The sequence below is a fragment of the Eleutherodactylus coqui genome, chromosome 13, assembly GCF_035609145.1.
Source record: "Eleutherodactylus coqui strain aEleCoq1 chromosome 13, aEleCoq1.hap1, whole genome shotgun sequence".
Taxonomy (NCBI): Eukaryota; Metazoa; Chordata; class Amphibia; order Anura; family Eleutherodactylidae; genus Eleutherodactylus; species Eleutherodactylus coqui.
The window spans coordinates 63,641,362-63,669,123 of NC_089849.1; the positions used below are offsets into that span (position 1 = coordinate 63,641,362).

The 27,762-nt window shown below is 41.4% G+C and overlaps 1 protein-coding gene across 1 annotated transcript in view; it reads right to left on the bottom strand.

Moving 5' to 3' along the window:
• Window positions 1-898: 898 nt before the first annotated feature.
• The window catches only part of PLTP (phospholipid transfer protein), a 32,344-nt gene continuing 5,480 nt past the window's right edge, over window positions 899-27,762 (bottom strand). Inside the window, exons 2-16 of the mRNA XM_066586556.1 lie at window positions 19,741-19,865; window positions 19,486-19,585; window positions 17,981-18,109; window positions 17,461-17,616; window positions 14,785-14,848; window positions 13,155-13,218; window positions 12,185-12,276; window positions 8,000-8,176; window positions 7,634-7,693; window positions 6,125-6,289; window positions 3,297-3,364; window positions 1,994-2,036; window positions 1,843-1,906; window positions 1,683-1,759; window positions 899-1,585 (exon numbers count right to left, since the gene is read on the bottom strand). Coding sequence (XP_066442653.1) covers window positions 1,463-1,585; window positions 1,683-1,759; window positions 1,843-1,906; window positions 1,994-2,036; window positions 3,297-3,364; window positions 6,125-6,289; window positions 7,634-7,693; window positions 8,000-8,176; window positions 12,185-12,276; window positions 13,155-13,218; window positions 14,785-14,848; window positions 17,461-17,616; window positions 17,981-18,109; window positions 19,486-19,585; window positions 19,741-19,852 — 1,494 coding nt within the window. The 5' untranslated portion in view covers window positions 19,853-19,865 and the 3' untranslated portion in view covers window positions 899-1,462. The remainder of the gene's footprint in view (window positions 1,586-1,682; window positions 1,760-1,842; window positions 1,907-1,993; window positions 2,037-3,296; window positions 3,365-6,124; window positions 6,290-7,633; window positions 7,694-7,999; window positions 8,177-12,184; window positions 12,277-13,154; window positions 13,219-14,784; window positions 14,849-17,460; window positions 17,617-17,980; window positions 18,110-19,485; window positions 19,586-19,740; window positions 19,866-27,762) is intronic.

Sequence of the window (27,762 nt, forward strand, 5' to 3'; positions counted from 1 at the left end):
TCCTCAGCTTACAACTAATTGCTGGGGGTAACAATGATTGGCAGTGATGGGACATCCTGCAATCAGCCATTTTGGGAGGACCCTGATGGCTTCTTTAACAGCTGCTTTAAACCTTGATTGGCTGCAGTGTCATGCGTTGTTGATGTGACATCATGGCTCCAGCTAGGTAATTAAAGCCCGACAGAGAGAACCAGAGCAGTAGCACTGGATCTAATAGGCAAGTATTGCTTATTTTATGGTTTTATTTAATTTGCCACCATTACCTGGTTTTTGGCTACAAGTGGACAACCTCTAACTATTTATGTAGATTGCAAGCAGTATAATGATAGGAGAATATGTCCTTTACAAGATTGATAGACTTATTTGTTTTACCCTCACTCTAAGGCTGCATTCCCACGAACGTATATCGGCTCGGTTTTCACGCCGAGCCGATATACATCGTCCTCATCTGCGTGGGGGGGGGGGGGGGAGGATGGAAGAGCCAGGAGCAGGAACTGAGCTCCCGCCCCCTCTCTGCCTCCTCTCCACCCCTCTGCACTATTTGCAATGGGAAGAGGCGGAACGGGGGGGCGGGGCTAATTCTCGGAATTTAGCCCCGTCCCGCCTCCTTTCATTGCAAATAGTGCAGAGGGGCGGAGAGGAGGCAGAGAGGGGGCGGGAGCTCAGTTCCTGCTCCTGGCTCTTCCATCCTCCCCCCCCCTGCAGATGAGGACGACGTATATCGGCTCGGCGTGAAAACCGAGCCGATATACGTTTGTGGGAATGCAGCCTTATGTTCTGAAGCATCCTGCAGATTGTGCATTGTAGCATTTCACCATTGTGCAATTATGATTTCAGATATTTATTCAAACCCCTCCTGCAACATCTACTGCCTAAATAACAAAAATCAACAAAGAACTAATTTTGAATACTTTTTATTTTTCATACAGTGCACATGGTGCTACAGACAAGTCTGCAAAGTTTTCAATATGTTCAGTCATCAGTTGTGAGCCCTTGTAGACTTTCTTCCAAAGTCAACCCTATACAATTCTGTCTAAATCAGACTGATCTACTGTAAATTCTGTATGTTACCTGTTAGTTAAAGACTGTTACAAGATTATTCACACGCGTTAAACAGATTTTTTTTCTTTACTCGGTGAAGGTTAAATTTCTCAAGAGATTGACTTCTTTTAGTTGAGTTGTTAAATAGTATTTAGTTTGGTAGCATTAAAGGGTTCTCTGTATCTCTTTCTACTTGATCAAGATATATAAGGTTTCTAATGCCCTCATACCGGTCATGATTGGTGCCTTTTTAAAGTCTAACCACATCCAATGGGACGTCCTCTAAACGGTCTTACTGGTTTGGAGGAGTTTTGTGATGTCTTTATATTACAGACACCTTAGATATGTGAGAAGCTCCCATAGAACTATCTCTTAGATGAATCTCTAGTAGCCATCGAGGAAGGTTTCAATATTGTGGCTTTCAAATAGCCTCATTGGTTCCTTGGTTTGTTTCTGCCTGGGCAGTTGGTTCAGGACGGTTTTTCTCAATGACTTCCCGGAGACTCATGGAGAAGTGTAAATCGCCACCAATGAGAATAAAACCCTGGAAAGGGGAAAACAAAGACAATTTAATCAATTATGACTAGCATGAAATTCCATCTTTGCAGTAATATTAAAGCTGTGGGAGTACTACAACTTACAGCATGGTGAGTAGTTGTCTCTCGAGTAAAATCCAAACCCTCTGGAAGAGGGATGCTAACGCCTCGCTTTGTTCTCTCTGCGGAAGACATTATAAACAAGTAGTAAGACCTTGTAATCTTCATTGCCAGATTATGAGTAAGAGGGAAATGATTGCCTTACCATTAAGGATGGGCATCACTGACAACTGCAGAAGGGTCTTTAAGGGGGTTTGTAAGGGTATGAGCTGTAATAGAAAAAGGCATGATTGTAATGTATGATAGTAATATGAGCTAAAAAACCAATTATATGCATATTTCAGTATTTCACTTACTGCCAGGGACTCCAGCGCTGACTTGTTGGAGTATATTCTGAACCTGTAGGTAATTAAAAAGGCCATATATCCATAAATATGAAAGCCTCATTGATATTCAATAATAATAAATAAACCTTAAATATTATTACTTATTTGCCTTGCTTCCATACAAATCCATATACATCTCTAGTTCCCATAGGCTACTACATTTCTCTAAAGCATTTACAGTTGCAAGAAAAAAGTAAGTGAACCATAGGAAGACTAGCAACAGTTCTGAATATTCCATGTTTGTCCATGATTTGTCTAACCGTAGAAAATATACACCCAAGTCCTAAGCAATGCTTTTGCAGCCTTTTCCAGCCTCATGTGTCTTGATAACACATCATCTAAAGTCCTGTGATTGTTGTTTGTTACAAGGCAGGGTTCATACTAACTAATCTTTATTGAGGCAAATAGATTTGTGTAGAACCAGGTTTTGTGTGTCTTTATTTAATGGGCAAAGCATCCGTGAAACCCACACTTCCACTCTTATCTTCTTTACTGAAACATCTTTGGCCAGTTAGTGTAGTCCGTTATGCTATTCTGCCCCCCAAAGGTGATGGGAAAAAAACAGAAACCCTATTAAATGGAGACCAAGAATTTTACTTTCAACATTTATTTCTCTAATGACAGTCAATGGGTCTTGTCTCAGTAAGGTTTGCAGTGATTCAGATGGGACCCAAAATGGAAAGGCATACTGCAGGGTTAAATGTTATGTGAATGCAGCCTGATTTCAAAAGAGTTCACTGATTTATTTTGGCAACTGTATTTCCTCTATGCATTCTTAGTTATTATTGCTATTTTACACACATTATACTAATATACACAAATAAGAAAGAAGGAATAAAACCTCCACAGTGCCACCTATTGGAAGGCAGCATTCCTTCAAGCAAAGTCAGACTTTTTATACAAGCCGTGTAACAATGACGGGTAATTAAAAGCAAAGCCAGACTCCATGTACAGACAGCTGTTTCAGGGTATTTGTCCTGTATCAGTGTAATTTAGGAGTCTGGCTTTGCTAGTGAGAGGCCCTGGATGAGGGTCAGAAACGCGGTCTTTTCTCCTTAGGGAGACCGCCTAGACCGTGAGTGAGTAGGCTCAAATGGCCATGCACGCTCCTCTGGGTAATATGCAAATAAGGGAGATGGAATAAAACCTCCACAGTGCCACCTATAGGAAGGCAGCATTCCTACTAATATACACACATACAGAAGTATACTATATATAATGAACCATGGCTTTTGACCAAGGATGAAACTAATGATAGTTTAAGTTAAATTACCTCTTGAGGTCAAGATGAATCAGTAAAGTAGTCTTCTTCAGAGTCACCCTAGCACTGAGGCGTGATTCCTATGGAAACATAAGTATTTGGAAGTTAGCTTCATGTATAACTATTATTCAAATTTATGGAAAGAGATTGTCAAGAGTTAAAAAAAAACATGGATGTAGCTACATGCCAAGCTGAAAGGTGGACACGATCCTAACAAAGTGGATAAAAAATATTTTGCGGATTGTGACACAAATTTGGTTTTGGAGTTATTTGCTCCTGGTATATTGGGATGTAGTTTTATCTATATCCCATGTAGATAGAGAACATACGTAACTGCACAGATAAAATACTTCTGTACTGCCATATATACTTACATATCTATGTACTTTTATGAGGGTATGTCTATCTGTATCAGCATACAGTAGGTGAGTAGAATCATACAGCAAAGACTTTGGGTGCATATGCCAGCATAGAACATGTTCTGTATAGTCCAGCTTAGTGGACCCAGTGATAGTTATTCACAGCAGTTAGATGTTATTTTCTAGCGAGTCTGATTATAAACTATCCCATTCACAGAACACCATACAGAAGTTTTATCTTATTTTCAACCTGAAGCATGTCCTCTACTTAAAGTAGGTGCATTCCACATTGACTACAGCAATAGATCCTTATTAGAGATGAGCGAACGTACTCGTCCGAGCTTGATGCTCGGGCGAATATTAGGGTGTTCGGGATGTTCGTTATTCGTAACGAACACCACACGATGTTCGGATGTTCGGGTTACTTTAACTTTCTTCCCTGAGAAATCATTTCTATATGCGCTCAATGGGGCCGGCGGCAGCAGCGCCAACCCCATTGAGAACATATAGAAGACAAATCCTTCTTCTCTGCCACAGCTGTAACAGCTGTGACAGAGAAGAACGATGTTTGCCCATTGAATTCAATGGAACCGGCAATACAGCCGACTCCACTGAATGCAATGGGCTGCCGGCGATCGCGGGATGAATTGTCGGAAAGGGGTTAAATATATAAGCCCTTTCCTGCAATTCATCCAGAAATGTGTAAAAATAAAAAATATATATATACTCACCTGGTGCCGACAGACGGAGTTCAGCGCGGCAGGCTGCAGTTCTCCTGAACTGCTCTGAACAGCTGTGAGTAGTATTCAGCAGCCGGGGATTTAAAATCCCCGCCTGCTGAATAAGATGCCTCTGAATGGTCACAGCCTGACCAATCAGAGGCCAGCCCTCACTCACACCCATTCATGAATTCATGAATGGGTGAGTGAGGGCTGCCTCTGATTGGCTATGGGGCAGCTCTCAGCTGTCCCTGTGCTGAGCCAATCAGAGGCAGCCCTCACTCACCCATTCATGAATTCATGAATGGGTGTGAGTGAGGGCTGGCCTCTGATTGGTCAGGCTGTGACCATTCAGAGGCATCTTATTCAGCAGGCGGGGATTTTAAATCCCCGGCTGCTGAATACTACTCACAGCTGTTCAGAGCAGTTCAGGAGAACTGCAGCCTGCCGCGCTGAACTCCGTCTGTCGGCACCAGGTGAGTATATATATATTTTTTATTTTTACACATTTCTGGATGAATTGCAGGAAAGGGCTTATATATTTAACCCCTTTCCGACAATTCATCCCGCGATCGCCGGCAGCCCATTGCATTCAGTGGAGTCGGCTGTATTGACGGCTCCATTGAATTCAATGGGCTAACATCGTTCTTCTCTGCCACAGCTGTTACAGCTGTGGCAGAGGAGAACTTGCTGTGTCGTTCCCATCATTTTCTTGAATTGCCAAGATTTTCACACATGAAAACCTTAGCGAGCATCGGCGAAATACAAAAATGTTCCGGTCGCCCATTGACTTCAATGGGGTTCGTTATTCGAAACGAACACCCGAACATCGCGGGAAGTTCGTTTTGAATAACGCGAACCCGAACATTTTGGTGTTCGCTCATCTTTAATCCTTATCTGTTTGCCATTCTCAGACTATACAGTTGGCCAGGCACATGAAATACTTGTCAAATAAATGCTTATTTACAGGTTAATAGCTATATCGTTTGACTTCTCCACAAATATACAAGGTAGAAGGTGAAAAACTGTTGCCAGACACTTGCCAGGTGCCTATATCCTGGTAAATGAAAGAATTAGGCATATTGAACTTTATTAGGTGATCCTTGTTTGCCCTGACATCTCCCCCTGGGAAACAGTTGTGAGGCTCCCATACACATTATATGGGACAACAACCAGTAGTCGCTAGTCGCTTTGTTTCAGTTCACTGAAATGAAGCAACTATAATGCGATTTTTTGCTCAGTGTAAACAGGCAGTTGTTCATCTTTGAATGACTGCCTGTTCACAGTGAATGAAGGTGGGCAGCCAGAAGAGATCTCCGATGCGCTCCACCTTCATTCACTGAGCAACTATCGCTCATGGGTGGAAGCACAGGAACAATAAGTCTTGGGACAACCATTGGGAGCTCGTGTGCCTGACAAAGCCACACTTAGTTGGGATTCATCTACCGGTACATAATCCTTACACCCCTCACACTGAAAAAGCTGTAACAAAAAATGTATTATCACACGACCGGTGCCCTTCGGAGTTCCTTTTGTTTGTTCGGCATGTTCGGCAGAGTTGGAAGTCGGAAATAAGTCAATGCCAGACACTTCTGTATGTGGCTTATTTTCTTGTTGAAATCCATCCTTCTTCTCCAACATCTGACATTATTATAGCATCAGGAGGCCCCCAAACATTATAGATGGTTGTCCGATGCAGCCAAAATTAACGAGTTTGGCCGACATTAATTTAATGTATATGACCAACTTTCTGTGAGCGTACCATTGTCATGCTGCTTAGCTGCACAGGGGGCAAGTCCTCTGGAATCAGGTAGATGTTCAGAATGGCATTCACTGAAACACTGGTTCCTGTGGGCTTAATGGTGAACCGTGGAGGGGTAGAGACACGCAGCTCTAGTTTCATAGGGGCGTCTGCCACGGCTGGATCCTGCATGAATAATGAAATAGCATTGTGACAATATTCTACAAGTTTTAGAACTTTAGTGATCACACAAAGCAACCAAAACAAATTTGCAGCTTGCATTTGTTATAATACATATTATATTCGTTAAAGCTAACACATAACTGATTTGCTAATTTCATTCAACTATTAAAGGGGATTATTAGCTTATTTTTTTAATACCATATACCCCTCCTTATAAAAATGGATAAAGTTTGCTGAGGGTAATTTTTCAGGTCTTTATTTAAGTAGCTCTCAGGTGTCTTTTAAAGGGGTTGTCTAGTTGTTTACGGTTGGTTGCCTATTCTAAGGACAGGTCATCGGTAGCGGCCCATTGCCCGGGACCCCCACCAATCAGCTGTTCCCTGTCTAGTGTGCTCAGCTGATTTCTGCAGGAAGCAGACAGCTCTGTTCTCACTGCAGTACCCTGGCTTGGTAGTGCAAGCCAAACTCCCATTAATTTCAAAGGTAACTTGGCCTGCAATACCAAGCCGGGGCACTAAAGCGAGAATGGAGCAGTCTGCTTCTTTCATAAATAAGCTGAGTGCAACGGCCCAGAGAACTGCCGATTGGTGGTGGTCCCAAGTGGCAGACCCATACGAGTACTTATAGGGGCTGAGCAACACCATTGGTGTTCCAGCATCTAGGAGGGCACATAGACCTACTTCATTAAGGGCAACAACAAGGGTCCATTACCAGGACAAGTCTTTTTTTAGTTTAATTAACTAGATTTGATTAATTTACAATATAGAACATACTGATTGTACATAAAATATTCGATAACATGTAAGATGCACAGATTGCATCACAAGAAGTGAGCAAGCTGACAGCACAGCACACCATATTCAAGTGTTTGCACAGAACTGTACTCTATATGTAATATGTATCCATATGAAATAGCTACAGAATGTATCATGTAGTTCTTTCTGTTCAGAATAAACAATGTATAATAATATTAAAGGTCTTTACTAGAGATGAGCGAGCATACTCGCTAAGGGCAATTACTCAATCGAGCATTGTCCTTAGCGAGTACCTCCCCGCTCAGAAGAAAAGGTTCGGCTGCCGGCGGCGGGCAGAGAGAAACGGAGGGGAGATCTCTCCCCCCACCCCCCACCCCCCGCTCCCCCCTGCTCACTGCAACTCACCTCTCACCCGCGCCGGCAGCCAAACCTTTTCTTCCGAGCGGGCAGGTACTCGCTAAGGACAATGCTCGATGCTCGCTCATCTCTAGTCTTTACATCTAATTTCTATAGTAATGGTGGCACTAAAGGTACATATATTTTGATAATATTATATTCCTTTCAATGCAACTTAATGTTAAAAACTCCTTACCAGAAGCATCAGACTTCCAAAATATGATGTCCGCAGCAAGACTTCCAAGTCTTTAGGCATCTGAATAACAGAGACACATTAAGTAACAGAACAAAATAGATTACAGTAAACTATGTTACGGCAGGTGGGGCTGTTTTATTACTCTCTATAGCCATATATGATCTATAGACTATCACACAGTATAACAGGCTGCTATTCTCCCAATAAGGTCACTCACCATTGATAGCAATAAGTTAGAGTCTTGCTCTTTATGGATCGTATTATTAATTAGTATTTTACTATTACTATTTACAGGTGTGTTGGCCCTTTAAGGGCATGCATCATTGCCAAAAGTAGCATCTATTAGGATAGAGATATGGAACTTACCTGTTCATTTGCAATTTCCAAACGGAGTACATCTGACTGATAATACGCATACATTGCTGAATCAAAAAAATACTCCGAAAGGGCGATGTAGACCATGCGTTCATTCTGCTTTATGTGGAGCGCTGGAGATGTGTTGGGGAATGTGTCATTCTCAGCATTTAATGAGTAGAACATGCCCTAGGAATAATGGGAGACAGGTTTAGTGCAGCTAATATCACGTCTGCAATAGAAAGGAGGCCTTTAGTGTTTGTCTACTTTCATCAGTTTCCATGCCATTGGCCAATATTGTTTTACTGATCAAGATGGCGGCATGGTTGGCTAAATCTCCTTTTACACCTAACGAGAACCTCACAATTCTTGTTTGCCCGAGCGAACGAGCTGGTGAAGTCATCAACAGCTCATTGGCACTCCGGCAGCCTGTTTAGACAGGCAAATCATTGTCGGGGATCATGCACTTCTTGTTCACTTATCGTTCAGTGTTTCACATTTCTATCTGAAGCACTGAACGATCAGTGTTTAAACGCAACGAGAAGCCAACGAGCCAACAATGGTTTTTATGCCGGCTGAAACCAAACAACGAATGAGAAGCACACAATTCTCGTTCGTCCTTGGCTTGCATTTAACCCTTTGCAATCCAATTTTGGATTCAGTATTTTCTAGGGGGCTTTCTCTTTTTGCCATATATATAATGGCGCCATCTGCTGGCTAGAGCCAGTGCTGCGGTATGGGATATGCTGGAGAGGCCCCCAACAACAGAGCGGACAGTAATCTACAGTAAGAATACCCTGCCGGACATCTTCCGACATCGGAGCTGTACAGCCTTCAATCAGAATGTCTTTAGACGTCAGACAGTGGATTGGAAAGGGTTAAACTGAACAATCATCAGTTTTACTCATTTGAACTATTTTCTGAACGATAATGGTTCTGTCTGAACTCAGAATAACAAAACTTTCTGAGATGGTGAGTATGCCATGCTGAATCTACCCATGGGAATTGTTTTATACCAGAACGTAATAATGAGCTCAGCTTAGTTGCTAAACTGTGATTGACTGTCATAAAGGATAGTAGGCGTTCTTCACTGGCAGCAAACCACCATTTATGTTCCACACATAGTTGGAAGCACCCTAAACAACCTTACGGATCATTTTTTATGTCTTATGTCGGACAGTCCAATGAGTTCAATATAAAAGATAACTATAATTAAAGTGGCTGGGCGGGATGCTTGGCTTCATTTATTATGAATCCGCTGGGATGGGGTATCCGGTATTTAGGGAGCTAGCGCTAATCACAACCTCTAGTATATTTAACCTTAGGGTACTTTTACACAAATCGTTCGCCCATACAAACTTGCAAATGATGACACAATTTGCTCGTTCACATGGGCGGTCAGTTTAAAGATAAATCGTTAATTTATTTCTGAACAGGATCGTTTGGTCTGCTATACCAGAGAATGAGAATGACTGAATGATCGGTGTTTAAACCAAATAATTAGCTAACGAGCCAAAGATGATTTTCAGGCTTGCCTAAAATTAATGATAAACTAACAAATTATTGTTCATCATTTAACCATTGGTTACATTGAATGAGTATTGATCAAACTCAAACGATTCAGCATTTTTTTTTTTACGATAATAGTTCCGTGTAAAAGCACCTTCATTCATGATGAACTTACTATGAGTTGAGGGCCTTAAGTGTCCTCTCTAATCTTATCATGGTCATATTTCACTGTGACAGTAATATACTGTTGGGGGCAGACCGATAGCGGCCATTTGCCCCTTACCAATTATAGTATAAGATATTTGGGTTGCCCTTCACAGATATAGATAAAATTAAAATTAATAACTTTTATTCACGACTAGTTAAAATTAGGGCCACATAAATCATATAACAAACACAAACAAATGTGGACTGACAACATGGATCGTACTATGTGACTCAGTGACCGGATGGAATGAGGGTCTCAATTCCCCTCGAGTATCCAGTCGGGTTAACCCCTATTGACAAAATTAGGGGACTGGGTCACTGGTTTGTAGCGGTACGTCACACTAGGAATGATGGTCAGAAGGTATCAGGTTTCCATTCTAGGATATAATTCATAGCTGGAGACCCATCGACCATTTCTATCGCTACTTTCAATAAGGATCATATGGTTAATCAGAGGTGTGTGTTACACCATACTAGATAGACAGTCACTCAGAGTTTGTGTATTTCAACGTTGAAGGGGAATTGTTCCCCACAGTGGGTGGTCACTCAGATATTAGTGTAAGTGTTCCAACGTTAGTGGCCGAGTAGTCACTCAGTAATCATTCAAACATTCTGAAGTCTTTTCATATTTGGGAGTGAGATAATTACTCCGCAGGTAGGTGACTACTCGAGTGTCTTTCAACGTTCCAGCTCTTTTTAAGGTATTCACTCAGAGTTGTGTATTCGTTTCACACAGTGAGTGACTGCTCAACTATTAGTGTACGTATTTCGTCCCCAGACAGGGATGGAGAAATGCGTTGATCCAATATCCTATCCCTAAAAGAATTGAAAGAGTCAATATCTTATTCTGAAAAAGAGCTAATATCCTATTCCTAAAGGAATTGAACGACGAAGAGCCACTGAAGTGATCACTTACCTTTGGAGTGATTATCCCGCTCCTTAAAACCTATGAATGTTTGAGCGATCACTGAGTGACTATTCGAAATACGTACACTAATACTTGAGCAGTCACTCACTGTGTGAAACGAATACACAACTCTGAGTGAATACCTTAAAAAGAGCTGGAACGTTGAAAGACACTCGAGTAGTCACCTACCTGCGGAGTAATTATCTCACTCCCAAATATGAAAAGACTTCAGAATGTTTGAATGATTACTGAGTGACTACTCGGCCACTAACGTTGGAACACTTACACTAATATCTGAGTGACCACCCACTGTGGGGAACAATTCCCCTTCAACGTTGAAATACACAAACTCTGAGTGACTGTCTATCTAGTATGGTGTAACACACACCTCTGATTAACCATATGATCCTTATTGAAAGTAGCGATAGAAATGGTCGATGGGTCTCCAGCTATGAATTATATCCTAGAATGGAAACCTGATACCTTCTGACCATCCTTCCTAGTGTGACGTACCGCTACAAACCAGTGACCCAGTCCCCTAATTTTGTCAATAGGGGTTAACCCGACTGGATACTCGAGGGGAATTGAGACCCTCATTCCATCCAGTCACTGAGTCACATAGTACGATCCATGTTGTCAGTCCACATTTGTTTGTGTTTGTTATATGATTTATGTGGCCCTAATTTTAACTAGTCGTGAATAAAAGTTATTAATTTTAATTTTATCTATATCTGTGAAGGGCATTTCTATGACTATATAGATTTGGAATACCACTGTGATTTCTTTTAAGATATTTGGGTTGAGTTAAGTTGCACTATAATGAATACTCTATAAGTAGATAATAGGTAACTAAGAATGACAAGCCAACTCATTTCTATTGTTTTCCCACAGGCAGTCAAGAAAGATGTGTCACAAGCTGGGGGCCTTCTGCCCAACTGAAACGCACCCTGTGATTGCATTGTGGGGTGGAAGGGGGGGGGGGGGGTGAAGGGGGGCCATTTAGGACCCTCAAATGCCAATGAAGCTATCAGAATTCACAGCAGCATTTATATGTTAAACCATTGTGATCAGCGTTCAGGCTGATTGTGGCTCCTGCCGGCGAGTGTCAGCCTCCCAAGCATGCTCCATTCACAGACACCTATCGTGCATCGGTCATGTATGGCAGGGGTCCCCAACTCCAGTCCTCAGGGACCACCAACAGGTCATGTTTTCGGGATATCCTACAGTAAGAACACCTGTGGCAATGTCTGAGGCGCCGACAATAATTACCTCACCTGTGCAACACTGAGGAAATCCTGAAAACATGACCTGCTGGCGGTCCCTGAGGACTGGAGTTGGGGAACACTGATGTATGGCATACATAGAGAAAGGCTTAAGAAGTGCTATAATTGACCAAGAAGCTCTGGGCCCCATGAGCTCTAATAACCAAACAATCATTCCACTCACGGTGCTGCTGCAAAATTATTTTGGTTAAATGGATAGTAAAGGTAGCCCACACTATAAAGGCTAACATATGATAAAGAATTGTTTTAAATAGCCGCCCTTACGTAATTCATGTGAGCTCTTATACCTACCTTAAAATCCATATCTAAACTGTCTTCTGACACATCAGGATCACTCAGGAGAGAATAGTCAATGCCTATGTAATCATCCACTGGATTCTTTACTGCAGAAATACAAAAAATATTAACACCACTTTTAGAAGTCATTGTCCAAACTGCCCAGTTTAGATCTGCACCATCATCGGGTTTGTGGCAGTAAATATGGCTAAATAATATTTGTAGAGGAGCAAACATAGTAGAATGTCCAATAGAAGAAACGTGGTGACCATTTTCAATAATAACAGTATGTTTGGAAATTAGAAGTTATGCAATTGCCTATTAATCTTTATAGTGGCTCCAAATCAGAGTATCGCATTTAACTGGGATCTACCGTAGATGGAAAACTTCAAAGCACACTAGTATTATGTGGCAGCATGATTATAATGTTAAAGTACCGTAATTGAAATATTTGAACTCTGTCTGTCCTTGCCTGCGCAATCATCTTTTCTTCTCTTATAGCACACTACCATCCAAAACCTGAAAATCGAGCTTTGATGAACTACTAACCCCCTCTAGTCATTTTCATATAGGGAACTTGGCTTGAGGTGCCCATACACCTTCAATAGCTGTTGACTAAAGACTACAGTATTTCTCCTGACTCCCCCATGCACATGAATGATTAGTTTGGCCAAGCATTCATATGTTTTCTGCAGACGGAGGGGAGTAAGATGCTGCCAGGCAGCTTAGATGGCAGCTTATCTACAGGAGAACAATGGGATCAGGCATTGAAACTGAACTGGATATCGTTCTTCCTCCAAACATCATCTGTCTGGGGAGAATTGGGAGGTACCCCTATAGACATATGAGAGTCCCCACTGAAATTGTTGGGTTTGGATGACTTTAACCTTGAGATCTTTAACCTTAATATTGAGAATCCCTATAGAATACAGAACTTGTGCACTCATTAAGCTTCAGTCATTGGTACACATGGCTTCCTACTTACCAGGCACAGTGTTAAGCAGGGAATTTAGCAGTACAATACCAGCGTGCCTTAGTGCTGGACAGATCTGTAAGAGAATATCAAGTATGATTATGGAGACATGTCAGCATTTGAAAATACAGAACATATAAAAAAATTACACACACACGCACTTATATCTTCATATATATATATAAATGAATTTCTGTTGTCGGTTCTTTATGCACGGCCAATTAACTGCACTAATCTGCACCAAGTTGGCCACATAGATAAACCAGGTGCTTTGGAAGGTTTCAGCTCTCTGGGACCTACCGTTTGCAACATATGTATAAAACAAATCAGACTATGGACAAACAACTGGACCAATCGGCACCAGATTTGCTGCATGGGTAAACCAGGTGCTTTGGAAGGTCTTAGACTGGGTTTCAGCTCTCTGGGATCTACCGTTTGCAACATATTGAAAAAAGAAATAAAAATGCGGCCAAACGACCCGACTAATCTGCACCACATTTGCCACATAGGTAAATCAGACGCTTTGGAAGGTCTTAGACTGGGTTTCAGCTCCCAAGGACCTACCGTTCTCAACATATTTACAAAAAATAGGAATACAAAATCAAATATGAGCTGAAATCTGGTCTAAAACCTTCTGAAGCACCTGATATACATACATGGCCAAGTTGGCGCTATAACGATGTTGGCTTCATATCAGTAGCAAACAAAGTTTTTAACCACACATACAAACAACAAGCAGTTACATGAAATAGAACGATGTGAAGCGGAGTCATTCTGGGACCCTTCCACTGATCAATACTTTTGCCATGTCTCTATAACATGTCAAACGTTATCTGAAAGTGCAGCTACTCTTTAAACATATACTATGTAGCTATACATTAATTAGCCTACTAGCTTGCTGTGCCTTAACCCTTTGCAATCCAATTTTGGATTCAGGGTTTCCTAGGGGTCTTTCTCTTTCTGCCATTATACAATGGCATCATCTGCTGGCTAGAGCCAGTACTGCAGTGTGTGACATGCTGGAGAGGCCCCCGACAAGAGAGCGGCCAGTAATATACAGTAAGAATACCCTGCGGGACGTCTTCTGAAATCAGAGCTGTACTGCCTTCAATCAGAATGTCTTTAGACGTCAGACAGTGGATTGGAAAGGGTTAATGCATCCTCAAAAGCTGTTTGCTGAACGCCATTCCCAGTTACCCCATGTACATGAATGTTCAGTTCAGTCGAGCGTTCATGTATTTTCAATGGACAGACGAAGGTAAGTTGCTACCAGATATCTCTGGTGGGAGTTTAGCTAAAGAGGAAAACAAAAAAAAATTGGGTGTTGAAATTCTTTGCAGTATCCTTCTTTTCTCTGACATTAACTGGCTGGAGAGAGTCAGGAGGCCCCCATACACATGTAGTAATCATCGGGTCCCACTAAAGTTGGCGGTTCCAAAGGATTTTTCCCTTATGTGTACGGGGCCTTAAGAATGATACCACAGAACATCTTCACACTATCTCAAGGCGTTCTGGCTAGCCCTCCTCTGATTTGGGTCAGTATTTGGAAAGTTTGGTGGTTATTACAATGTAACGTAAAAGGAATACAATAAGGTTCAGTTATTTGCTACACTATAGTAAGAAAGACTTTTCTTGTACCTACCTGTTGGTTTAGTAGAAATCTCATTCCTGTTGTTATGAAAGAAGCAAGAAAGTCATACACCATCCTGAAATGGAAGGGACCAGAATAGGTGAGGTCAAGAGAAATATTACGTGAGAAAGTACTGGACTGGGTTAAAGTTGTACGTAAATACTGGTGATACTGCATCATTTACTAACTCAGTTCGCAGTGTTTATTGCTAGGTTTACTCTTGTCCCTGAAAACAGTATTCAGAAGGAACCCCAAATGGAACTATTGACTTTAATTAGTCAAATGGAGACCAAAGGTGCAAACTTTGTTCTTTGTTTGATCAAGTGTCTGTTTGTTCACATTCCATTTGCTGAACAGAATGCTGTAGTCCACTAGCTCATCTGTCAACCAAAAACGAAACGGAAACAATGTTAAACGGAGACCAAAGTGTTTACCACTTGACACGAAACCCTGAGATAGAAAGGGAAAAGGCCTGTCTGAAAGAGCCTTACCCATCAAGGATTCTCATTTTGTGCATATTTGAGGTCAGCGTGACTAATTTGTCCATAATACGGAAAGACTGGCTATATTGGATATTTATTTTATCCCTCCGCCAAAAAGTCCTATGGCTGGTAGCAGAACACCCATAGAGACCATATTGTGTTGTCTCTATGGGTGTTCTGCTTGCGAATGCTCTAAAAATACAGCTCTTAGCAATATTAATGCATGTGGTAAAGCAGAGAATTAGAAGAGTGCATGCTGTATTGTGACTCTAGTTGCTCTGCACTTGTACTATTTAGCAAATATCTTTGGGAACAGGACGTACAGATTGACTAAAATGACTTGTATCACCAAGACATCCCCATTTTTTAATTGAAGCCAGCCTGGCGATCACTTGATCATTGCAGGTCTAACTTCACCAACCTCCAGCAATCTCTATTGCTCATGGAAGCTGCATTTGGACACATGGACCAGTCAGGAGCATCAGCGCTCTCACTTCTGACCAGAGAAAGGGACCTCCATCTAAGTTGTGTACATGGAGCTTGTGTATAAACTAATTCTGAATGGCGTGTGCTGAACCTACAATCTTCCTGAACAGAGGTTGAGAAATAAGAGACAGGTTTAAGAGTAAGTTCAAGTAAGACTATATTTACATGGGTGATGCATGTAAATAATGCATTTACAGTAAACCCTTGAGTAGCATTGCTCTTAAGTAAAGCTGTTTTCAACTTAAGTCGATGTATCAGGGCAGCAGTGGTCCCTCAAATAAAGTTGCATTCCTCAGATAAGGGCACTGACCACTCCATGACCCCAGGCGCCGCTCAGTCAGCCGATGCGCAGCTGATGCCTGTCACTTCCTGCTTCTCCTGCATCAGCGCGCGCCTACTCCTCCCCCTCTCCTCTCCACAGTACACAGTGTCGGCTGAACGTTGCTGTGTCTGCCTGCCTCCTGATACAGTACAGCAACTGAATCCCCAAAGTTCCGGCTGAACGCCGGAATCCCTCCTGAATCCCCACTTTACTGCAAAATGTACGTACTGTACAGATGAGTACAGTACAGTAAAGAAACGTTTGCAAATAAATACTGCAGTCCTATGTCAAAGCACAGATAACACAGTGATACATACTGCTAATGATGTCCCTGCAGTCCTATGCCCCCCTGCACATGGGCGGAAATTCTGCAGCGGGATTTCCTGCAGAATTTCCACCCGTTGAAGCTGCCATAGAATTGCATTAAAAAACGCAATCCTAGGCAGACAGCCGCGATTTGTCCGCGTGAAATGACACGCGGAAAACAAATAGCGGCATGCTCTATTTCTGTGCGATCCGACCCGAGCACCTGCAGGGACGAGCACGTACTCACCCGTGCCCGGCGGCCCCGGCTCTTTCATGTCCTGGCTTCCGGGCAGCCGGCGCATGCGCAGACCGAAGCCGGCAGCCGGGTGAGTGACGTTTCTGTGCAGGGCTCACAATAGGACATGCCGCGGTTTGTTTGCCGCGCGATATTTCGCGCGGCCAAACCGCGGCCGTCTGCATAGGATTGCGTTTGTTAACGCAAACCTATGCAGGCTTTGAGCGGTGGAAATGCCGCAGGATTTCCCCCCATGTCCAGGCGGCCTTATTCTCTATTAAATGGGGGTTGGTGTGTTTTTGGGAACGTTTAGAACCAATTACTTGGATTTACATTAATTCTTATGGAAATAATGTCCTCAACTAACATTGATTTCTACTAAAGTCCATTGCTTCCAGACAGATTAATGACGTTAGTTGAGGTTCTACTGTACATGATGCATTTTTGAAAAAGGTGCAATTTGCATCAGACTTACATCCATGTTCACATGCGTTAAAAAAAAAAAATTCATGCGGTTCTCAGTAAAATGCTTGAAAAACGCATTACATTCACATGCAAATCGCATGGCATGCAAGTGATGCCATTTTTTTCATGTTCCCACAGAAAATAGTGGCCAATTCTTGCAGTAGAAGTATAGAAAAATAGGGTAGGCTGAGATTTTTTTGATCTCGTACTATCACTGATGTGTATTCACCCACTGAAATCAATGGGTTCTTTTCCCACGCAAGTTCTATCTCGCAATCGGACAGAACTTGCGGATGAAAAAAAAATAATCACACGTGTAAGTACACCTTTCGAATGATGTATTCAAGCTAAGCTGATATTTTCCATGGCAGTAAGAAGGCTCACGAGCTTACTTGAGTGTTCCACTGAATCCAGCCTGCATTCTGCTGATGGACGCATTACATGTCATATTGGAAATCTTCAAACGTCCTCCTGAATCCCTGGCAAGATCCAGCTCAGTTTTAATGTGCACTCCCTCTGCCGAGGCGTTGATCATCCCCATGTCATAGCTGAAGAGTACATAACATTATTCGGTTATATATGTACATTCACATGTAGTGCAATTAGTGTGGATTTTCTGCAATCCGCACCAAAATCCACAGCAAATTCTGCAGCAAAAACTGAGTCAAAGTCTGCATAATTGGTGCAGATTTTGCAGTTGAATTTGCCACGGATCCACAACAGACTTTCCCACTTGAATCGATGTTGCGGTTCCGATGTGGATCTTGGTGTCGATTTTCCGCTTAGGGAAATCCGTACCATTTCAGTTACATGTGAACGTACCCTTTAGGGATACTTAGACTTTACTATAACACATGGGAGGTCGGTTCCCATATAACATAAGATTACCAAAAGTATGCCGATGATACTTACAAGAACCAGTATAGGAGTTTTCTCTGGAAATTGAGGCTAATAGATGCATTATTAATATCCAACACCAGCTGTTTGCCTGGCTGGAACCACAATTCAGACTGTGACAGCTCTAAGTGTGTGACACGTACACTGCAAGAGAAAAGGGATCAAGAAAGCAGTCACTTAGTAGATAGTGCCTATAGACATAGCAAGACTCAAAATCTATAGGATTAACTATTGTGTTCAGCTATAGCTGCTTATTACTGAGGAATAGAGATGAGCGAGTGTGCTCGTTTAAGGCTGCTACTCGATCGAGTAGCAGTCTTATCGAGTAACTGTGTACTCACCCGAGTAGCATGGGGGGGGCAGGGGGGAGCGGGGGGAGAGTGAGAGAGATCTCCCCCCCCCCCCCCCCGCGCTACCCCCTGCATTTTCCAGTCAATGTCTCCATTTGTCATATATGAATGGATCTGTCACAAGATAATACTGCAGGTGGTGGAATTGCAATTCTGATTCCGAATAGGATGCAGTTGAAGGAGTTACAAAAAACGCACAATATTTATTTACATACAAAAGAATGAAAAGTAATACTAATATAATAACAAATAAGCAATTAAACCGTTTTTGTAGGATCACCTTTCACTAGCTACAGCTAATTAAATCCTAGGATCAATAGGGCTCTTTGCACAATATGAAGTAATGCAAACACAGCGCTGTCAATAACACAGTTTAAGGAGCAATCCAGTAGAGACGAAAGACAACCTATGTACGGTAATGTGAAATTTGTATCTAAGGAAATTACACTCCAGCTTTCACAGTTTGGTAATTCTGGAATGCAATTTAGATAAACACTAATTACAATGTCTCTGAGGTTTAAGGCTTAACTCTGATTAATGACTATTGAATTACTAGCGCTGTGCACGCCTCTCAGCTTTACAGAGACTAGCCTCACTTATGACTTGTTGCTGGAGAACTCCTTGATGTCCTCCTTGGTTTGGATCCTTGATAGTGCAATCCCACTCTCTCCCTCTAGACTCTGGGGCAGCAGACAAGTTTCAGTTCTTCAGTTCAGTGCTCGCTGCTACCCAGTTTCTCTTTCAGTCAGGACTCATAGCTCTCTGGTAGCAGCAGCTACTCTGTAGATCGTTGCACCTTTAGCTGATGGTCCTTCCACAGCATCTACTATAGCTCAGCTCCCAGCAGCGTCTCTGCTCACTTGCAATCTCTCCGGTGGTGCAACAGGAAATTGTCCTTTTATAGTGTGTATATCATCTCATTAGAATGGTACCATGGAACATGCTCAGTTGAGTTTGGAGCAGCTATCTTGGTACTCCAGTGTGAAGCCCAGTACACGCTTTAAGCGAGCCCCTTACAATAACATAGATAACTGATGAACTGGGACCCCTAACAATGCCCAGAATAAAGGGGCTACTCTCTAATGTGCCTAAAACTTGACAGCTCAGGTTGGATATCTTGGGCTCAATGGTTTAAATTATGCAAGGATACAATGTGACTCAAGTACTCACTTGTTTATGCTGTAGGTGAATCTCCCCTCACGTCCGTTCACATCTGGAATTGTGATGTTCTCAAGCTCCTGCTCCACAAACTTCAGTCCTTCATATTTCACTAATTGAAAAGAATATCTACTTTACCCACATGAAGCACAAAGTAAAACCCATAAGTATTCCATAAGTACATAACATCTGTTTGCTCATGGTGCTAATAGTTGGTTTCCATACTCACCATACACATGCAAACATTGGTTGATGATTTTTACTCACCAAACTGCAGACCTTTGGAAGTGATCCGTATTCTGCAGCCAGGGTTCTGTGCAGATGACTTTGACAACACAACTGGTAGGACAAGAAAAAGAAGGTAGACCGCCGCTGCCATTGTTCCTTACAACCTGAAACAACCAAAAAGGAAACAACATTTTAACTATAAAGTACACACGTTGTAGGACATTGGAAGACACTTCCAAAGTAACAACTTGTAAATGCCAAAAAACTGTTGTAGAAACTGGTAGACCTCCAGGTGAGTCCCAAGTGTTTCAGATGATCAGCCATCTTTCATTTTATTTTGGAGAAAATGCAGAATGCTGGGAAAAGTCGCAACCTTTTATAGAAAGTAACACTGCAACAAGGATAAACCTGACTTCCCTTTTATTTGCTTAGAACCAGCAGATATGACGTGTTCCAGGGATGCAGACCCTTCCAGACAAGTGCTGGATGATACACAAATTTTTGCTTTTTTTAAGGCTGTGGGTACAAATATGTCTGCCTAAACAGCAAGGAGTTGTTTACCTTCCAGCATTTCTGAAGAAGAGGCTGCGCCCCAGAAACACGTCATATTTGCTTCTTCTAATGAAATAAAAGAGAAGTCAGATTTATCCTTGTCTCAATCCTATTTTCATAACCCTTTGTGTCTTTTCCTTATTTTAGTATTCTCTGTCGCATTCTGTATTTAGCCCACTCCAATTTCAAGGTGTTTTCCTATGTTGGCAGTACCTTTGCCTTTGCTTTTTTTATTGATAAATAACTGACAACATTTCTATCATGAAATGGGACCTTCATCTGGCCTGATAGCTACATTTACTCAAGAGAAAGCATGAGCTATTATCCCAGGTTTTCGGAGATTGTCACAAGAAAATAACAACCTCCTCTGTCTACAGAGATCATATAATTGTACACAACAAGGATGCTCATACCAGAGAAACAGGCTATATGGCTACAATGGAGTTCTTGGAAAAAAGAGGCCCAGCTCAGTCCAATCTCCTTGGGTGGCAAGAACCTGCGCAGGACTCCCACTTTGAGAGGAGCTGCATTGTTATTAAGCTAGGGATGAGGAATTAACCTAAGCTTCATTTAGGGGCAAACAAACACTAGATGCTTCTGTCCTGGGGTTGCCAAACCTGTCATCATAATAGGGCTTCCTCTCTTCTATGTACACAACCAGTACACAAGATAATTTCCATCAGCCAATCTTATAACTCAGTAAAGATTTTGTCACTCAAAAGTGAAAATCTAAATTTTGGTTACCATGGCTTCTTTTTGGTCATTATGCCCAATAGTTGAGTTGCTGGAGTCAGAGATAACAAATATTACTGGTAAATTTAAGCCTTTCAGTTATTTTTTTCCTGTTCTTCTAATTTTTCCAAAATATGTCATGGAAGATTCCAAAGTGGCTGTCAACATTTTTTTCCAAATTCTTGGAAGGAAAGAACTGCCTGGTTATGCATTACTGTGCTTAGTTCCTGTGTTGGTTGGCCGATTTGCCAACCTGGAGTTTAGATAGACATTCCAACAGAAAAACAGAATTTTTAAAGTTTGAGGGGAGAAAAGAAAAATGCTTGTTCATTGGTAGATTGAAATGCTCCTAAAGAATGCTTGACCGGATGTGCCACCCCAGTATAGAGCTACAGTGGGTATAAAACATCCTGTTATAATGCCAGGTTTTTGTCAAATTACATAATCTGACAAAGATAAATCATGTCAGATTCATTTCCACCTTCACTGTGACCAGCTATCTGTACAATTCCATTGAAAAACAAGCTGAAATCTGTTAGGGTGGAAGAAAAAGCTAATATGCACGCCCTAGAATGCTTTGTTGATGCACCCTTTGACTTTAGGGGTAGGTATCCATCAGTATGGCACATCTTGACTTGGTAATCTTTGAATACTCTTCCTTGCAAAAGCCCTCCAAATCTGTCAGATTGTGAGGGCATCTCGGGTGTTGCGCCCTCTTCAGGTCAACTCATAGATTTTCAATGGGATTCTGGTCTGGGCTCTGGCTGGGCCATTCCCAAACATTGATCTTCTTCTGTCAAAGGCAGAAGAACACGAGAGATGGTTGTCACATGCACTACACTATCAGTACTTGCTGTAGGCCTCTTGGCAGCCTGCAGGACCAATTTTCTTCTGGTCTTGTCATCAATTTCTGAGGAACGTCCTGTTCTTGGTAATGTCACTATTGCCCAAATCTAATCCACTACTTGATGACCATCTTCACTGTGTTCCATGGTATACGTAATACCTTGGAAATTTTTGGTCCCCTTCTCCTGACTGATTCCTCTCAAAAATCAGATCCCTTTGAAATTGTAAGCTTTTTTACACATGACAAAAACATGGCGTTTTAATGGTTGAGTAGACTTTTTATATCCACTGTACGTCATGGGGCTTTCTGTTCTGAGCTTGATCATCCAGTACTGTTAATTGAGCAGATGTGGTCCGAGTCCACTCAGTAAACAACTGTCATGAACAGATGTTGGGACCTTGGTATCTGGCCCTATGAAAAACAAAACCTGAGAGTTGCACAATACGCATTACAACACATCTTAATGTCTTTGAAAAGTGACCGCCGAGGAGTATGTGAAAAGTTAACTGTCATGAAAACCCATTCCAGATCTCAGTTACAGCTTGACATTTGGACACCACATCAAATTTTTTTAACACTATAGCATTAGCTGCCTTTATCCCTGTCATTATACTTATAAAGTGTGTGTGGGCAACCAAATCCACAGAAGCTACTTACAGGGCAAGATTTTACCCACTCTTTATAGTTGCACAACATACACCCTACGTAATGCCAGCTTTTACTCATGGACCCTATTTAGAGCCATGTAATTTTTATAGGTAGTATATAAAGAAAGACATACTGGGTGTGGAGAGACAAACATGGTAATTATACTAAAAAGAACTAAAAATCAGTTTTCAAAAGAGATTATTTGGTTTAGAAAACCAATTTTTAAAAACACTATTAAGGACTTTCTAAATTAATAAAGAGAATTACCCCATTCAGGATACTCTGCTATTAGCCAGAACAGAGGATGGCTACAAAAAATTATCAAGATTTCAATGAATACTGTGTAATGCTGCATTTCCCCTATGGAGGTGCTGCAAGGGAATTGAACACTTGTTGCCAAGGCCCCCCCCCCTGCAGATTACAACTGATCACTGGGTGTTCCAGTACTGATCAGCTTATTGTTGGGGATCCTACCAACAAATAGGGATTGTTCAAGTCGATAACTCTTTTAATACTAAATCTTGTTACTTTACTGCCAGAACTGTAGAACATATTACTGCAGTAATTTCAGTTGCAAATTGTTCTGTGCTGTTCAAGGGTGGTTTTTGTCTTCTGGATGAACTTGGCATTGTTAGTACCTAGCTAGTGAATGTTTGAACTTAAAGGGAACCTGTCACTGCCATCTCACCCCTAAAACTAACTTCACTTGCCAGCAGGGGATGAAACATCAATCACTTCTACTGCCCTCTCTTTTCCTATTGGGTTCACTTACCTTACAATTAGGTTTCAAAGTTATAGTTTGCCATACGCAAATAAGCAGAGAAGAGTCACCTGGCCAAGAAGAGTCACCTTGATTTATGAGCTATCAAGCTAAGCACACCCCTTTCTCTGGACAGGCAGAATTTACTGTTATAATGGAGGATGTGTCTATCAAGAGAAAGGGGTATCTTATCATTAGCCAGGCAGTTCATTAATCAGCATGACTCTTCCTGGCCGGATGACTCTTCTCTCCTCATTTGCTATAACTTTGGAACCTAATTGCAGACGTACATGGCTCATTAGGAAAAGAGAGGGCATTAGAAATTATTGAGTTTTAAACCCCAGACAGCCAGTAAAGTTAGTTTTAGGGTTGAGATGTTGCTGACAGGTTCCCTTTAATTGATGTCTTGTATGTCTGTTTTCAACCCACGATATTATCAACTACAACTAGCACAAGAAAGTTGCACTGTGTGCACCACTGCTGAGTATGATAATGCTATAGAATTAATACATTTCTCATAGTCTGCTCTAGATTTAGACATCTCAGAATAATGGAGATTAAAAACTATTTCTAGGATTTACACATACTTGCTGAGCTTGACATTAAAGAGGAAAGCAACCAAAGACCAATGCCTTTATTGATGCCTTGCACCTTAACCCTCTATGTTGAAGTCTTCATTCAATCTCTCCTACCATCCCTAGTGACAAATGCATGTGTTGTCTTTCACTTATTCTATTAACCAGGTCTTTCCACCCTCCTACATCTATCAAGATGTAAAGCAAAAATAGTGTGGTACCATGTTAGCCAGGAAAAGCTAAGTAACCTCGAAAGCTCGCAAATACCATTTTTCTGCTTAACCAACAAAGGTATCACCTCTATAATACTTTTTTCTTTTTTACACAACAGTATTTACCATTAGACACCCTCCTACCTCAATACTCACATCATTCTGATGTCTAAAACCTGTCCTTCAACAGATATTGTATTCTCTAGAAATAAACTTCCATGCCCACATACAAAATAAAGAGCCTAGGATCATTAGGAAACATATCGTCATATTGTGTGTACTATTGAGAAAACCTCATAATCTGCAGATATTTCAAGTCCGGATGGACAGCGGGCTGGACGATCAGCTGAAGAACCGGGGTCCCGAGTGGTGGATCCCTGTCCATCAACTACTGATGACCTATCCAGAGGTTAGAACATCTGTGAAAATATGGACAGACAACCTCTATAAACGTATTGTCCAGGATTAAAAAAAGATGAACAGGTATGGCATTGTTTATGGAAAGAAGCAGCCATGATTTTCCAATCCTGAACAAGACAATCCTATTAAGGTACCCATATACTTTCAATAACTGTGGCTGAACACCCATTTGCCCAACAGCTATTTTTAATAACACCTCCATACACATGCATGTTCTGCCCAGTAAAATGTGCATGTGTTCTTGATGGAAAAAGGGCAGTAAGACACCCTCAGACACCTTTGATGATGGCTTGTCTCCTGTGAAATTAAAGTATTGGACATGTTGGATTCTTCTTTCTGTCAATGTCTGTCTTCATGAAATGTCATTACACCTCGTTACACATAAGTTAGTTGGCCAATATTATTGAAATCGTCTGGTTCACCCAACACATGCATATGGATACCTTTAGTCTTTTAGTGATCTACATTCAGTTTATCATAGTCCCATTGACTTTCCCATTCCATCATCCACAATAAGTGTTCATTCACAGTTACCTCTAAATGGAGGTTAGCCGCCTTTGTAGCTCGGCCCAATAACAGTTACTATCCCAGCTATCCTAGTAGCAGCCATTCATCTGGAATTATACATGAAGTTCCTAAAACAAGGCATGAACTGCTGTTTAACTCTGCTTAGATACTCATGAGGTCCTTAAGAATTCTGATGTCCCACCTGCCTTAGGGACATGTTTCCTCTATGCTCATGACAGTTTTCTTAAGTTCTTGCAAGCTCATAAGCACTGTGAATGAATGTGTCTTGTTTTATTTAACCATATTAGCTCTTTTATGTTTCTTTGATGCAATAATGAATGTTTTATAGGCTTTGCTGAAAAATTGATTTGTTTATCTTTCTGACTCTGTCGCACAATATTGTTAAGTTTGATAAAAATGTTTTACTAGTGTTATGTCTTCACGGTCCATCAGCGACAAAGAGCCTTGAAGAGAAGCAAAGTTATAATGCATGACGTACACTTGAAGGCCAAGATAGACCATGAAATAGGCTTATTGTCAACACATGGGTATGAATATTTCCTCTTTTCAAACCCTCCTGTCTGCAAACGAAGGACGGAGAGGCTCTTGTAACTGTATCCAAAAATCTGCTTACTCATGTGAGTACATGCATATACCCAACCATAGTTATATGGGGACAAATCTAGCTGTCGCTTTTGGGTTCTGTTGTCTAATTGCCCCACTACCACAAGAGAAGAGACCAGTACTATAAATGGCACATAATTGGTGGTGTCTCTATTTAAATGGGGCCCAGCAGCTTCAAGTTTATGTCTCTGGGTATATCTGCGAATACTTTTGGGACTAATGCAATTTTTAAGACACAACAAGTCCAATCTATTACAGCTTAGCGGTTACAGCTTCCGACATATATGCCAAATGTATTCACGGGGCTTCAAATACCTGATGAAGGCCAAAAGAGTTTACTTTTGGCCTCCTTTGGGATGAAGCATGTCAATGTACTTTTCTTCTTGCGGTATAGAAGAATGTCTTAGACTATGCTATTGAATCTGAAGGCATACAATAAAAACTGTATATTGTGCATTATACATTTTTCCTTTATAATGGGAGTGCATTAGGAACATTATTTACTGTATGCCTATATAATGCGATGCGTTACAGCCTTCCATTGAAGGTATGCGCTGGGAGATCCTCCTGATGTATACTTGCTACAGAAGGCTCTCCAAGTGATGTGAGCAGAGCCTTACTGTGGGTTTCACCATTGATCTCTCTGGATAAATCATGGCTTTGTATACTATACCGTGGTTACAGTTACTTGAAGAATTTCCTAGAATTGTTCATTTAACTAAAAACACAACTGCATCAAAACTGCACATATTTACATGTGTTTTTCTGCAGTAGTGCTGAACTTACCCATGAAATATGTATCTAACACAATTTATGTCTAGATCTACCAATATGAGCGCATAATTTTTTTAAACAAATGATTAATTCTTATAATGCGTACATCTGCATAGGGGCAAGCAATAGGGCCAACTGCTACCTTAAAGGGAGTCCGTCAGCTTGAATATGTTGTCCAAACTGAAGTCATAATGTTATAGAGCAGGAAGAGCCGAGCAGATTGATATATAGTTTTAATGGGAAAGATTCAGTATAACTTGTATTTTATTCATTCACATCTTTGCACGTTCTGAGCTGAACAGTCCAATGGGTGGAGCTATTAGTGACTGACAGCTAGCTGTGTATGTACAGTCATACACAGATAGCTGTCAATCACTGTTAGGACCGTTCATTGACTGTGCAGCTCAAAATGAGCAAAAGTGACTAAAAATGCCATGCATAGCACCATATGGTAGTGCAGCGCTTTCCCATTCCTTTCAATATAAAAGATTGGTATTCCCATGCTTGTAAGGTGTCACTGGGCTAGAATTGCTCTATGAAGAAGTCATGCAGGCTGGTCCCCCTCCTGGCTTGAATGATGTCCTGCAAGCTGGGTACGTCATTGCAAATTATCTTCTGAGGCATTCGGTGCGGATGAAGCTGAGACACCAACACGTATTGCGTATGCCATGGATGTGTCTTGTGATGAGTGACAACATACCTAGCCTGCGAGATGACAATCACGCCAAGAGGGGACTGGCCAGTATGACTTCTCCAGAGAGCAGTGCCATCTCAGTGGCTCCTTACAACCATGGGGAAACCACGTTCAATGTTTCTTTACTGCATCATGTCAATCCGGTCAATAAGTAGAAGAACATCATTAAGAACCTATTACAGTCCTGGATAACATGTTTGTGGCAATTTGGGGGCCTAATTTCTAATGATAGATTCTCTCTATATTTAGAAGATGCATAACTTTAATCAGTAGAAGGCTGTGATGGTGTCATTATATAATTTGAAATAAGTCTTTCACATCACAGAATTTTAGCCTTCTTCCCGTTGTAGAACTGTTCTAATTCAGACACGCTGGCAGTTTGTTGTGCTCTTTGTTCAATTCTAGTCCTGCCAAAGCATCTTTATTGGATCCAAGTCTGGACATGGATTTAGGGCCCTTCTACACGGAGTGATTGTTCAAAAAATTGTTCAAATTAGTGAAAATGAACAATACTCATTCAGTGTAAACGCAGCCAACGATTGAAGGACGAATGGTAAATCATGGCATAAAAATCCTCGTTGGCTCGTTCATTAATCGTTCAGTCATTCTCATTCACTTATGCAGTGAGTGTGAATGACTGAACGAGCCATTGATGTATCTGCCTGTATAAACAGGCTGCCCAAACAAACTCTAACATCATTTGCTCATTCAAACGA